At 53.1% G+C, this 12880-nt stretch overlaps 1 protein-coding gene across 1 annotated transcript; it reads left to right on the top strand.

The window, feature by feature from the left end:
- Positions 1-4140: 4140 nt before the first annotated feature.
- ESAM (endothelial cell adhesion molecule) lies at positions 4141-12866 on the top strand. Its single transcript, NM_001078066.2, is given in 7 exon segments — positions 4141-4360; positions 7835-8031; positions 9362-9563; positions 9731-9886; positions 11287-11409; positions 11701-11827; positions 12035-12866. Coding segments are annotated over 7 exon segments (1191 nt in total). The 5' UTR covers positions 4141-4290; the 3' UTR covers positions 12351-12866.
- The last annotated feature ends 14 nt before the right edge of the window (positions 12867-12880 follow it).

Below are 12880 nucleotides of genomic sequence, written 5' to 3'. Positions count from 1 at the left end.
AGACTTTCATTCCTCATCTTTATACTCAGGAATCAGAGGCAGCTGTCTCAAGAGCACAGGTGGAGGACTGACATCATACTGCCTAGAAAAGGAGAGAAGGTGTAAGAGAAACGTCCAAAGATTTTAAGTGGTCCATAGGATAGGAAATGGTAACGTGTTGATTCATTAGGAGGGTAACTATCACGTTCAGATCTTTCAGAGATTTCTGTGCACTGCACATAGAGGTTAGTACTCTCAGCTAAGAACTAGCTTACCAGTAGTGTTGTGAAGGGATACTTTAGTGTCTAGGCAGGGATTTGTTAGATTCATTTACCTTTAATGAGTCCCCCAACATCTCTCAGGTTTTCTACTTTAAGTGGTCTACATGTCCAAGGAATAGCTATAAATCTCCCCATTTTTCTTGAAGATAAAATTACATATTGATTAAAAAAAAAGTTTCTTTCTTATAGCCTGAATGGCCTTATATCAGTAATTTTTCTCATTCTGGTTGTGAAAATTGCTCAGTCGTGTCCGACTCTGTGACCCCCATCGGCTATACAGTCCATGGAATTCTGGCCAGAATACTGGAATAGGTAGCTGTTCCTTTCTCCAGGGGATCTGCCCAACCCAGGGATCAAACCCAGGTCTCCCACATTACAGGTGTATTCTTTACCAACTGAGCCACCTGGGAAGTCCTCATTCTGGTTGGTCAGTGCTTATTTATTTGTCTAATGACTAGAGAGCTTATGATCAATGAGATGACCCTTATTAATGGCATTTGAGGCCAGCTCTATGGAGTTGGCTGTTTCCTGACATGAGATGCTAAAATGAGTGTTAGTTCAGGGAGTGTGTAAATAGTCTGGAATGTTTGAATGCAGCACATCTTGCCAGGCATAGGCTGTAGGAATGGGCCTTAGGAAACTCCCATGAGTTAGCTCTTCTTTGGAACTTGGAATTATTGTCCTGAAGACCAAGGCTACACTGACCATTTTGAAGCAATGATCTCATAATATCCATGCCAAGTGCTGCAGGAAAAAGCATTATTGCCAGGAGTAGTACATGGCATTCCCCAAACTGCCACTGGTCAACCCTAAAACTAACACAATTTCTCCCCATCCCAATTCTCACTGCTGTTGGTTACTTAGCAGGGGCAGAACATTTGGGAACATTTAGAGAGGACGTTTGAGATCTACCTACTGTTACTGAGAACAGGGCACTGCTAGACCACTATGAGCAGCAAGGAGAATATGGCAAAGACTGATCCTGTGTGTGTTTTTACCATGTGGCTTGGGACGGATGAGGAGTCGGGGCAAGAGGACAAAGCTGAGCATTGGGAAATGGAGACTTGGAAGTACCTTGCTGATTCTGAATATCTATTCTTTTTGGCCGGAACAATCCAGAAAAAGGGAGAGCAGGGTGTCATATAACTATGAGTTTTCCTAAAAACAAAAAGTGGACTATTAAGACCTTAATGAAGCCTTATAACTGATTCCAGGGGAATGGAGACACTACATTCAAATATAAAAATCAGCATTAAAAAAAAAAGTACCATAGAGACTTTCCAGGTGGTCCAGGGTTTAAGACTTTGTCTTCCAATGCAGGGGGTGTGGGTTCGATCCCTGGTGGGGGAGCTAAGATCTCACATGCCTTGGGGCCAAAAAAATCAAAACAGAAGCAATACTGTAACATTCAGTAAAGACTAAAAATGGTCCACATCAAAAAAAAAAATTTAAAATACTGTAGAGGTAAAAGATGATGTATGACTGGGAGAAACACTAGTGAACTGCAAATCTCTAACATACGGAACTTAGCTCGTGCAGATAATCTGTTGTGCAAGCAGCTCCCAGATCACTCCCAGATCATCTTCTAATATTCCCATTTTATACAAGGGTAAAGAGAAATGTTCACCCTAAATTACTACATCTCAGCAAAAACTTTCAGGAAGTAAAAGAACTGCTCTGCTAACTTCTACACTTGACCCCCTCAGGGTCAGCAGGAAAAAAAAAAGTGGTTGGAATAAGAGATAGTATAGAAAATTCTTCTATTGGGTGAGAACAGTGAAAGTCCTGAAAGCACTGTTTCTGTGTCACTTGGAGAGAATCGCTGCCTACAAATCTTTATTTGTATTTTTACCTCTTTTTTTCCTTTAAGAAGCTTTTTATTGAAATAATTTAAGACTGTTTTTAAATAATTTAAGATTTATAAAATATTGTAAAAAGAGTGCAAAGTATGCCCCTGTATATTCACTTGTTCCCATAATCTTGCCTACAACAATGATTACTGTGGTGGTTGCCAGACAAGTAATATTTGTGTCTTTACTTCTGATGTAAATTACTTCGGGTGCAAATTCTGAAAAGTTAGCTACTGAGAGTGAATGTTGAGATTCTGCATTATGTGGCGCTTGATTACAGCCTGTAATCAGATGCTTTAGTGCACCTGAGACAACCAAGAGCTCGCTGCTCTTCTTGGAAGGGGTAACCTAGCCTGACCTGGAAGTAAAGGAGGGATGTTTATAAAAGGTGCTTTGCAATGAAGACTAAAGTTAAAAAAAAAATGACTGTGATAGACTAGAAAAACCAAACCAACAGCACCCCACCACACACACACACACACAATCTAGTTGACAGTTTCAAGCCTGTAGCCCCTGCATAAAGGTATGAGACTAGCAGTTACCTATTACTACTCCCTTTGCTGGCACTAAGCTGCCGAGTACTAGATTCCAGGGATTGCATGAGCAGTCTAGTGTTTACATTGCCATTTCTCAGCGCCACTGCATGGCAGGTATTTAAAGAGCAGTCACGCAGGTCATACTAGGAAGAAGGAGCTGAGAGGGTCAGTGGGGCACCGTGTATTCTCCTGCTTGGAGAGTGCAGGCTCAAAGACCTGAGAACCATGTGGAGTAAATGGAATCCAGGAGACCTGGCATCTTTTCTGCCCAGTAAACTATCACCTGGAGCAGGCAGCGCCAGGGATTCGTTGTTATGGTTTCTGCCCTCGGTGACCTTGACTCGGTGGTTGAGCTGTGCCCCGACGTTTGAAGCATCTTTATTTTGGCTGTCCGACAGAGAAGCCAGAACAGGTGCGCGCCCTTCTCTAAGAGAACTGCGGCCGCCAGAGGGTGCAGAGGAGCATTTGACCGACCCGCGCGGGGAGGTGGGGGCGGGGTGGGGTGGGGGAGGGACGGGTAAATTAAATTTCACTAGAACATGATCTAGTCCGGGGAATTAAAAGATCAGAACGCGCTGGGGGCGGGATGGGAGGCAGCGAAGATATGGGCAGAAATAAACCGACGGACTCAGTCCAGTCTATCTTCCCGCAGCTGCCCCCTCCTCTCCGGTCTGCCTAAGGCTTTTCAGAGTTGAGAGAGGAACTTGGCTCCTCTCTCCTGTTTCCCGCCCAGAACCTGGGGTTCCTTGCGCCAATCGTTTCCCTCCTTGGGTTTCCGGCACAAGCTCCGAGTGACCCTCGGGTCTGCCTTTTAGGGAGCCTCGGGGAACCTGCGGAGAGGTCCGATCTCCGCCCGCAGGTCCTCGCATCCTGCCCGGCAGCCTAGGGATCCCGCGGCACCTGCAGGGATGGGCGGGGGCGGCCGCGGCCGCATCCCTGCGCCGCTCTCCCGGCCGGCTCCCGCGGCCAGCCCGCCGCTGGCCTTGGAAAACTGGTCGTTTCGGGCAGCAGAACCGGGCCCGCGTGGCCGGCACTCTGGCCCCTTCCTGCCGCCCCGACCCCCACACTGTGAGCCCCAGTGGCCCCGGGGACACGCGCCTGAGGACGCTGTACCCGCAAGCTCCCCCAGTCAGTTAATGGGGCGGGACCCCCGGACGCTTAGGGTGACCCCTGGACATCGGACAATCCCCAAACCTCCCTTCCTTCCTGGCCCTCCTTCCTAGCCCACGTAGCGGACGGGGAAGGGTATGGCATGGTCTGACAGGTCAGGACCCTCTCTTCTGCCCTGGACCTCCGCTGGCTGCGAGGGCCCCACGACTCACCCGACCCCACCCTGCGTCCTGACCGGGTGGAGGCCGCGGGATCCGGCCGTCGGAGCGCGAGGATCGCCCCCCTGCGGCGGGTCACCCTGGAGCCACGCCCGGGAGGACGGCGACCTCTCCGCCCCCTCGAGTGCCCCGCCCCCCAGTCCCCGGCGGTCCCCACCCCGCCACCGGCACACACACTCAGAGACTCTGGCCAGAGCCGCCCTTGGTATCAGTGGCCCGGTTCCCGCGTCCACTCCAGCTGCCGGGCAGCCTGAACACCTGTCGGTCGGTGCGCCCCGAGCCGGCGCCCCTGACTGCGTCGGGACCAGGGAAGGCCATGATTTCCTTGCCCGGGTCTCCTGCGACCAGCTTGCTGCGGGTTTTGTTCCTGGGGCTGACTACTCTCGGTGAGTGAAAGCCTGGATGGACCTGGAGGGGACATGAGATGGGAGATGGGATGAATCCCACCCTGAGAGGCTGGTTTGGGGAGCTGATGAGGAGCTGGGTGGGACAGGATCCCGCCTCCTCCGGCTCTTTCCCTCCCAGCACTTAAACTTTCCCCTAGGTTGGGTGTCACTGGTTGGTGCTGATTTCTGTCGCCTGTGTTGGGGAACAGCCACCACTTTGGGTGCTGTATGTTTGTGGCAGGGGAGAACGTTTGTTGGAACCATTCCTCACCCTCACTCCCCACCTCCACCGGCAGAGCCAGATGAGCTGAGCTGCTAGAGGAGACACTGGCTAAAGAGCTTAAGGACTTAACTCTAGCCCCCCTCCCAGCCCCCCACCCCACACACAAGCTGATGTGCAAGAGCCCCTGGGGAATTCCCTGGTACTCCAGCTTGACTCACACAGGGACTTCACCTCAATTCACAAGCCTGGATCCTTCCTCTGGCCCCCTCCTTCTGCTTCCTGCCCTGGGAATCAAGGGAGGTGCCCCCAAAGCTTGACCGTGAGGTCATGTAGGACACAGGAAATGGAGGAGGGGTTCGAATGCCTAGAGGAGCAGAATTGTGACCACCGCCCCCCCCCCAAGAGGTCCATCACCCCCTGTTGGTTCTCTGAGCCAAAGGGACAAAGGAAATAGAGAGGAGGGCCTCAGAGAGTCAGAGAGGAAAGCCACCTCCTTGGGGCAACTGCTTGAGGCCTGTGTGAAGGCCTTCAGGAACACCCAGAAGCTGGAGTGGCCCGGACCAACATCTGGGAGAAAAGGACCCACAGGAACAAAGCTCATTATAAACCATTTCACATGCTGCCTCCCAGGCTTTCTTGCCATCCTTCAAGGATCCCAAATGAGGGCGAAGGGTGGGTTTGTCCGGCTCAGCTTTAACTCCTCATTTCTCTCAGGCTGGAAGTCTCCAGGGCTTGGAAAGAACCATAGTGATTGAGACTGAGATGGGGACCATCTAAATCTCACCTGGGTGCTCTTTAGCCCAATCTGTGCTGCAAGGGTGTCAGGGCAGGAAGTATTAGGGTCCCCAGACAAAGTGGGGCTCAAGACCAGACTGCCAGCCCCTCTAGGCTTGGTGGCCTGCTGTAGGATCTCTCCACTTCTCAGGTCCCCCTCTCCCAACTTAAACTGTCTCTTTCCTGCATTCTATCCTCAATTTCCCCATCCCCCTTCCTGCTGGGGATCTCTGAAGCAAGGCAGAAAAATTCAAGTCAGTGTCCAGGGCGTCATCCGATCATCTGTGTCTCTCCTGCAACCCATCCTCTTTCTATCCGAGCTCTGATAACTCTGAGCCTGTTTTCACACTGAAGGTCCAGGCTTCAGCATCCCTACCTCTCCCCACCCCCACCCCCCACCCCACCCCCGCTGGGGATTGCAGAACTCTCGCTGGCCACTTGAGGGTTAAATGGTCCTCTGGATGGTCAGCATTTTGCGAGATACCGGCTCCACTGGGCTCTGCCCGACCGGGTTCTACCCGGAGGCCCTTATGCTCCCTCGCGGCTCAGCGATGCTGCCCCTGGGGCGTGAGAAGCCCGCGGGGGGAGTTTCTCAGAGAAAGGGAGACTAAAAATAGTAGCCCTGGGGAGCCAGCCCAGAGCCCATTTTCGCTCTCCTTCGCTCTTGCCTGCTCCACAAGTTGGTCTGGAGAGGCCCAGTAGGGTCCCTTCCCTGCCCTGGGTTCCTTCACTCAGATCCGCCCGCCCCCCTTTCCTCTCCCTGTGGCACCTGGGAGCAAAAAGCCCTGAAGAATTGAGGGGTCTGTGGTCCGGGGGACACCCAGGATCAGAGCAGTGAAGCCTGGGACCTTCTCCAGCTCCTAGCTGACCTGTGTCCAGGCCCCAGTGTGTCCAGCTTACTACTTACTGACTTACCCTGCCCGCCCCCTCTTTGTAAAGTGATATTATAAATGCAGGACCTGAGCGAGGGGCGCCTAGGGCGGAGGCGGCTCACTCTTCTCCTGGGACCCCGGCAGGTTTCCCGCGGGAACTGTGTCTGGCCGCTGGGAGTGAGCTGCAGGAAGGCCCGGCTAGGGCCTGCGCCCCCCGCAGGCCTCTCTGGTGTCCCGGCCAGCCGGTCGGTCCTCAACGGGCGGCGGGCTCCTTGAAGCGGAGGTTGTTTTCGCCTGCAGAGCCTCCGGTCCAGCGGCGCCCTCGGCATTGTCTCCTGGCTTATCACCGGGCACAAGTTTCCTGCTCAGCCCTCAGGGACCCCGCCAGGAAATGGGGAGGGGGGTGCTAAGAAGGCCAAGGAATTGGGGTGAGGGTTCTGTAAAGACGCGCAACCAGGAAGCGGAGGGGGTGGCGCGCATCCTGCCGGATCCGCTCCTGGGCCCTCAGAGGCCTTCAGCCGGCCTCCAGGAGGGTGGACAGCCCGGCCTGTGCGCGGCCTCTGTCCGCTCGGCGGCCCCCTAACCACCACGCAGAGATGGCATCTCAGACTCCAGTGCAGACCGTTGAGGCCGAGGACTCAAGAGCCTCAGCAAGAGCTGGGTGAAGGTCCAGAGCCGCCAGCATCCTCAGGCCTGGCTTCCGACAAGCCCAAGGTTCTTCCCCCAAAGGACTTTTGTTTGGGCCTCTCCTCTGCCTCTCCAAAGGGCAGTAAGGGAGTGCCTCTGGACGCCATGAGGCAAGCTCCGATTCGACAGTCCCCTCCCTGAGACCCATACCCCCGGCCACCTCCTGAAGGACAGCCACAGGCAGATGGAAGCTCTGTGCTTGATCGGTTTTGTACCTGATGGTCAAGGGACTTTGCTTCTCCTCCTAGCTCTGCCGAGGTTCCCAGTGACCTCAGAGTACCCTCCCCCCATCTCCCGTGGGCCCCCAAAGGGCCTTTGAGAGGTTTCCTGGGGGGAGCCCACGTGTGGAGATCCAGCAGGAAGTCGTGGAGCCCAGCAGTCACTGGGCCGCACTGGGCACTGGCCGCTCCAGTCTCTCTGGCTCGGAGTAGTTCTGAAGGAGCCGCGGGGTTAATCGGTAAACGATTAACCTTCCCGGTCCCCTCTGCCCATCTGGTGGAGGACTGCAGGAGACGGGAACGCTGTTGATCCTGACCCTGGTCTTTCCTTCTTGGCTCATGCCCCGGGGAAATTGCGGGAGCAAGTGGCTTAAGTAGAGTGTAGATTAAAGGTATTAAATCCGCCCTTCCTCTTGGGTGTCTTCCCCTTCTCGCTGGAAATCTGCCCCCTCCACTTGGTGCTCTGAAATCTGTGCCTCTGAATACAAATGAATTTACAGACATGGGTCCTATCCTTGCTACAAGCCAGCGGGGCTGAGGCTGGGGAGAAGACGCGGTGATGGATTCGACCATCGCGGGATCACAGGCCAGCGGGCCCTGGGCAGTCTTGGGAGAGACCCCCGAGAGTTTCGTCCTCTGCTGCCACCGCGCTGGGCAGGGTCCCTGGGCTCCGCGCTCACTCTCCTTCTCTCCCCCCCAGCGTCCCCCTCGCGGGCCCAGATGGAGGTGCACGTGTCCGCCAGCCTCACGAAGCTGCGGGCGGTGGAGGGAGCGGAAGTGGTGCTCCCAGCGTGGTACAGCCTGCAAGGGGAGCTGTCTCCGACCAAGCCCAAGCCTTGGGAGGTGCCCACCGTGATGTGGTTCTTCGTAGAAGGGAAGGATAAGAATATGAGCCAGGTGAGGGAACTTCTGGGCAGGAGGCTAGCTACCTACTAGAGGCGGGGCTGGGGGGTTCGGAGTGTGAGGGGGTTAGGGGGAGGGAGGGGAGAGGAGTCGGGAAGTGCATTGGGAAGAGCTGGCGACGGTGGGAGGGGTCGCCAGAGATGTCAGGGAAATGCAAGATCCGTGTCACCAGTTCAAGTTTTGTTTTGATCTTGGAGTCTTCCCCTCACCCAGCCATTTCTCCTTTTCCTAGGGTTCCCTAGAAACCCAGCACACCAAACACTGCCAACGTTTTACTTTGCTGGGTGAGGGGGAAAGTGGGGACTGAGGATACAGGAAACAGGAAGTTTAGGGCAGGTGTCACACAGCTTTTAAAAGTTGAGCATCTTCCTGTTTTCACATTATCTGTCCTTTGGATGTGCTCACAGGCCACAGGTCACAGTAAGCCCACTCCCCAGATGATTATCTGCCCCCCACCCCAACTCCTTTATGAACTCCTTGAGAAGCAAGGGTAGGTCTCTTTCTACAGTCTCTTACCTGTTCTACTTTCCTGACATCAGAGGCAGATTTACCCCGAAGCCAGGGAAATGTCATTTTCAGAGCACCTTCTTTACATGGGCTCCCTGCAAGGTCCTAGGAAGAGTGTTGAGGGGGGAGTCATTTGGTAAATAGGGAATGAAAGCATGCGAAATATGAAAGCAACTTAGATTAAAGGAGTGGGGCTGGGATTTATACACTGGAGGGGAGGGTCTTCAAGAAAAAGAAAACTTTATAAGATACTTTTTCTTTTTGGCTGTCCCCCTGCAGCCTGTTTCTTTCATACGTTCTCCCCTTGTTTATATGATTTATAAACATATGTTTTATATGTTTATATGAGCCCCTCCTGGTGGCTCAGATGGCAAAGAACCTGCATGCGATGCAGGAGACCCAGGTTCAATCCCTGGGTCGAGAAGATCCCTTGGAGAGGGGAATGTCTACCCACTCCAGGATTCTTGTCTGGAGAAGTCCATGGACAGAGGAGCCTGACGGGCTACAGTCCAGGGGGTCTCAAAGAGTCAGACATGACTGAACAACTAACACACGTCCATTTTTACCACTTTCTAAACACCCAAGTGGGAGATGAAGAAACAGCATCCAGGGAAAGAGGACCTGTTCTGATGCAGAGGATCTGGGGCGGTGAGAGGGTGGCTAGGGAGACAGAGGTGGATGGACAGCTGCTACAGGTTAGAGGGGATGGTGCAGATAAGGGGTATTTGAGGACCCCCAGTTTGGGGGAGGGGGACGAGCTGAGCCCTGGGCACAGAGCAGGCATGTTGTGATGGGGAGGTGTTGTTGCCCCCACCAGGTGTTGGCACACATCGGTCAGGTCACAACGGGCATGCCTCGAGCATCCCTGGTCCACCCCATGCCCTCCCGGAACGTGTCACTGCGGCTGCGGGACCTGCAGGAGAAAGACTCCGGGTCCTACCTCTGTTTTGTGAACTTGCAAGACAATCAAGGCACTGTTAAAGGTCAAAGCAGCAAACGTTTAGAGCTCGATGTCCTGGGTGAGCCAGAGGCACCCGTGGGAGGTCAGGCAGGCCTCTCCCCCAAGTGACCGAGGGGGAAGGTTGGGGGAGGGGCAAAAAGGGTGGCAGAGGGTCCATGTGTGGGAGGGGGAGGGGGAGCTCCTGGTCCCCTGGTATGAGTTTTTAACCCGTCTTCCCTCCCCCAGTCCCTCCAGCTCCGCCATCCTGCCATCTCCGCGGTGTGGCCCACGTGGGGGCCAACATGACCCTGAGCTGCCAGTCCCCAAGGAGTAAGCCCACTGCCCAGTACCAGTGGGTGCGGTCACCCCCATCCTCCCAGGTTTTCTTTGCACCTGTTTTAGGTGAGGGAACTTCCAGAGACAACTGAGAGTGTGGCTGGGGTAGAGGAAAGATGAGGGCCAGAGGGACTGGGGGGCAAGGGGCAGCAATGCTGAAAAGCACTGTGGTGGGGGGCGGGGGAAGGAGGATGTGGGGAGGGGGCGAAGAAAGAGGCCTGCCAGGCGCAGACAGGTGCTGAAGACCATGCCACACAAGAGACGCTGGGGCTGGAGGATCTGCCATTCACTACACGTGTGACTTTGTGACTGTTTCCTCGTCTGTAAAATGGGAGTATCAATAGCCTTGACTTGAGCACACCAGCTGGCTCAGTGGTAAAGAATCTGCTGGCCAATGCAGGAGACACAGGAGAATGGGAGTTTGATCCCTAGGTCTGGAAGATCCTCTGGAGGAGGATATGGCAACCCACTCCAGTATTCTTGCCTGGAGAATCCCATGGACAGAGGAGCCTGGTGGGCTACAGTCCATGAGGTTGCAAAGAGTCGTACACGACTGAGCATGCATGTATGAATACCACTATAAAAAACACTTGGAGGCAGCTGGAACTTTTTTTGTCAATTTTATTAAGATTATTGATGGAACAATTTTAACCCGATGCTTTGGAAGAATTATTCTTAATTTATCAGCTATGGTAAATGTATTGCAGTAATGTGGGATAGTATCCTTATGTTTTGGAGTTTCATGCTGAAATGTTCATTTTAAAATGTCCTGAGAAAAAGAGAAAGAAATGAAATAAGTGTAGTAAAATGTTAGCAAGTGTGGATATATGGGTTTTCATTTTGTTCCTCCTTCTACTTTTTATTTGACCATTTTTATAATAAAACTTTTTAATTTTTTTTTTAACATAGAGCTTACATAATAGGTTTGTTGTGAGACTTTTATATAAATTAGTACATGTAAAGAACTTAGTCTTTGGTGAAGAGTAAGCAGCCAACAAACTTTAACTGTTAAAATCATTAGATTATTTCATACATTCCTTTCAACACCATCAATTAGGTCATATCACCCCATTTTATAGATGAATAAATTGGGACCCAGAGATAGTAAATAGCTTTCTTAAAGTCCCATGGCCTGTTCTGGATGCCACGTTTTCTAATTCCTTGCTCAGTGTTTTTTCTCTCTCACTACTCAGAAATAAAAGTGAAAATCAGGTTTTGGTTTTTCTGGGCATCACTTCCTCTTTAGCCTTCTTTCAGATATCACTTGGGAACACTGAGCAGTGGAAATGGAAAAGGGTAGTGAGCTAGCAGTTTGGCAACTGATCGTCACACCTTCACCTTTCATCAGGGATTCAGATAGCTAAGGCTCTCAGAGAGTCAAAATAGACATTCCAGAGGAAGGGCAGGGTGATTTTTTATGGGAAAGGGGATCGATCCTTGGACTGATGGCCAAATTGTGTCCACAGATGCCATCCACGGGTCTTTAAGCCTCAAAAACCTGTCCACTTCCATGTCTGGAGTGTATATCTGCAGGGCCCACAATGAGGTGGGCAGCGCCCAGTGCAACGTGACCCTGACTGTGAGCACAGGTCAGTGAGGGGTAAGTGTGGTTAAGGAGAAGATTGATCAGTGGTGGGAGCGGGTCAGCAAGAGAGGGGAGGAGGGCTGTCTGCGGAGGCCTCTCGTTAGAACAGGACAAGGTGCTTGTCCTGGTTACATGTCTGTGCAGGTGTTTGGTCAGTGACTACTTCCTGCTCGACAGTCACCTTCCCCTTAACAAAGAGAGAAACTGGGTATGGTGGTGGTGGGGCAGAGGGGCAGTGGGATTGGAAAGGGCCAGGGAATGGCTGAGAGTCCGCCTGACAGTAAGGGTTTTCCAGGGCCCAGGGCTATGGTGGTTGCTGGAGCTGTCGTGGGCACCATGGTCGGACTGGGGCTGCTGGCCGGACTGGTGCTCTTGTACCAACGCCGAGGCAAGGCCCTAGAGGAGCCGGCCAATGATATCAAGTAAGTGCCCCTGGTCTCTGCCAAGATGAGGGCTCTCCTTGGGGATTCAAGGAGCTCCCATCTAAGGTAGGGATGGGCGGTGGCTGAGACATCACTTCTATGGGCAGATGTTAAGGGAGGAGAAGTGAGAATAAGACAAAGCATATGGAAACTCCCCTCTCCTCCTCCTTCCACCTTCTGACCTCTTATCACTTCTTTGATGACTAGGGAGGACGCCATCGCTCCCCGGACGCTGCTTTGGCCCAAGGGCTCAGACACAATTTCCAAGAATGGGACCCTTTCCTCTGTTACCTCAGCGCGAGCCCTCCGGCCACCCCAGGGCCCTTCCAGGCTTGGTGCATTGACCCCCACACCCAGCCTCTCCAGTCAGGTCCTGCCCTCGCCAAGGCTGCCCAGGACAGATGGGGCCCACCCTCAGCCAATATCTCCCGGCCCTGGTGGGGTCTCTTCCTCTGCTCTGAGCCGAATGGGTGCTGTCCCTGTGATGGTTCCTGCCCAGAGTCAGGCTGGGTCTCTGGTGTGATGGCCCAGCCACTCGGTGGCTAAGCCATTTGGTTTCTCTCCTTCCTGCAAGGTTCAGTCACACCTGGCACAGAGGCCTGAGATTGGGAGGGTGGCCGCCTTCCAGACCTCTGGTCCTCCGCCCTCACCTTTCTGAGGCTCAGTTAAAACCCAAGTTTCCAGGAAGTAGGAGAAGAGGAAGTGGACCTGGGATTAAGAAGCACTCCCACCCCTGGCTGTCTCTAAGTCTGCAGTGGGATGCTGCTGAAATTGCTACCACTGCCTCCCCCCAACCCCCAGACCTGGTGGGGATTGCCAGTCAACCAATCCCCTAGGCCCCTTTGGTACCCCACCCCACCTAACCTCATCCTTCACTCCCCACTTCAGCTCCTTGCATTAATATAACCTACCCTGCTGGCTTGGTTGGGTTTTGTTGGGGCAGGGGATAAGGAAGATATTTTTTCCCACTCACTTGAAATGCATGATTTTGTTTTTATTTCGCCAACTTCAATAAAGATATATTGTGTTTGTATGGAAAGTGAGAGTCCAGTC

The sequence above is a fragment of the Bos taurus genome, chromosome 29, assembly GCF_002263795.3.
Source record: "Bos taurus isolate L1 Dominette 01449 registration number 42190680 breed Hereford chromosome 29, ARS-UCD2.0, whole genome shotgun sequence".
Classification (NCBI taxonomy): Eukaryota; Metazoa; Chordata; class Mammalia; order Artiodactyla; family Bovidae; genus Bos; species Bos taurus.
This window is presented reverse-complemented; position numbering and strand designations above follow the sequence as displayed.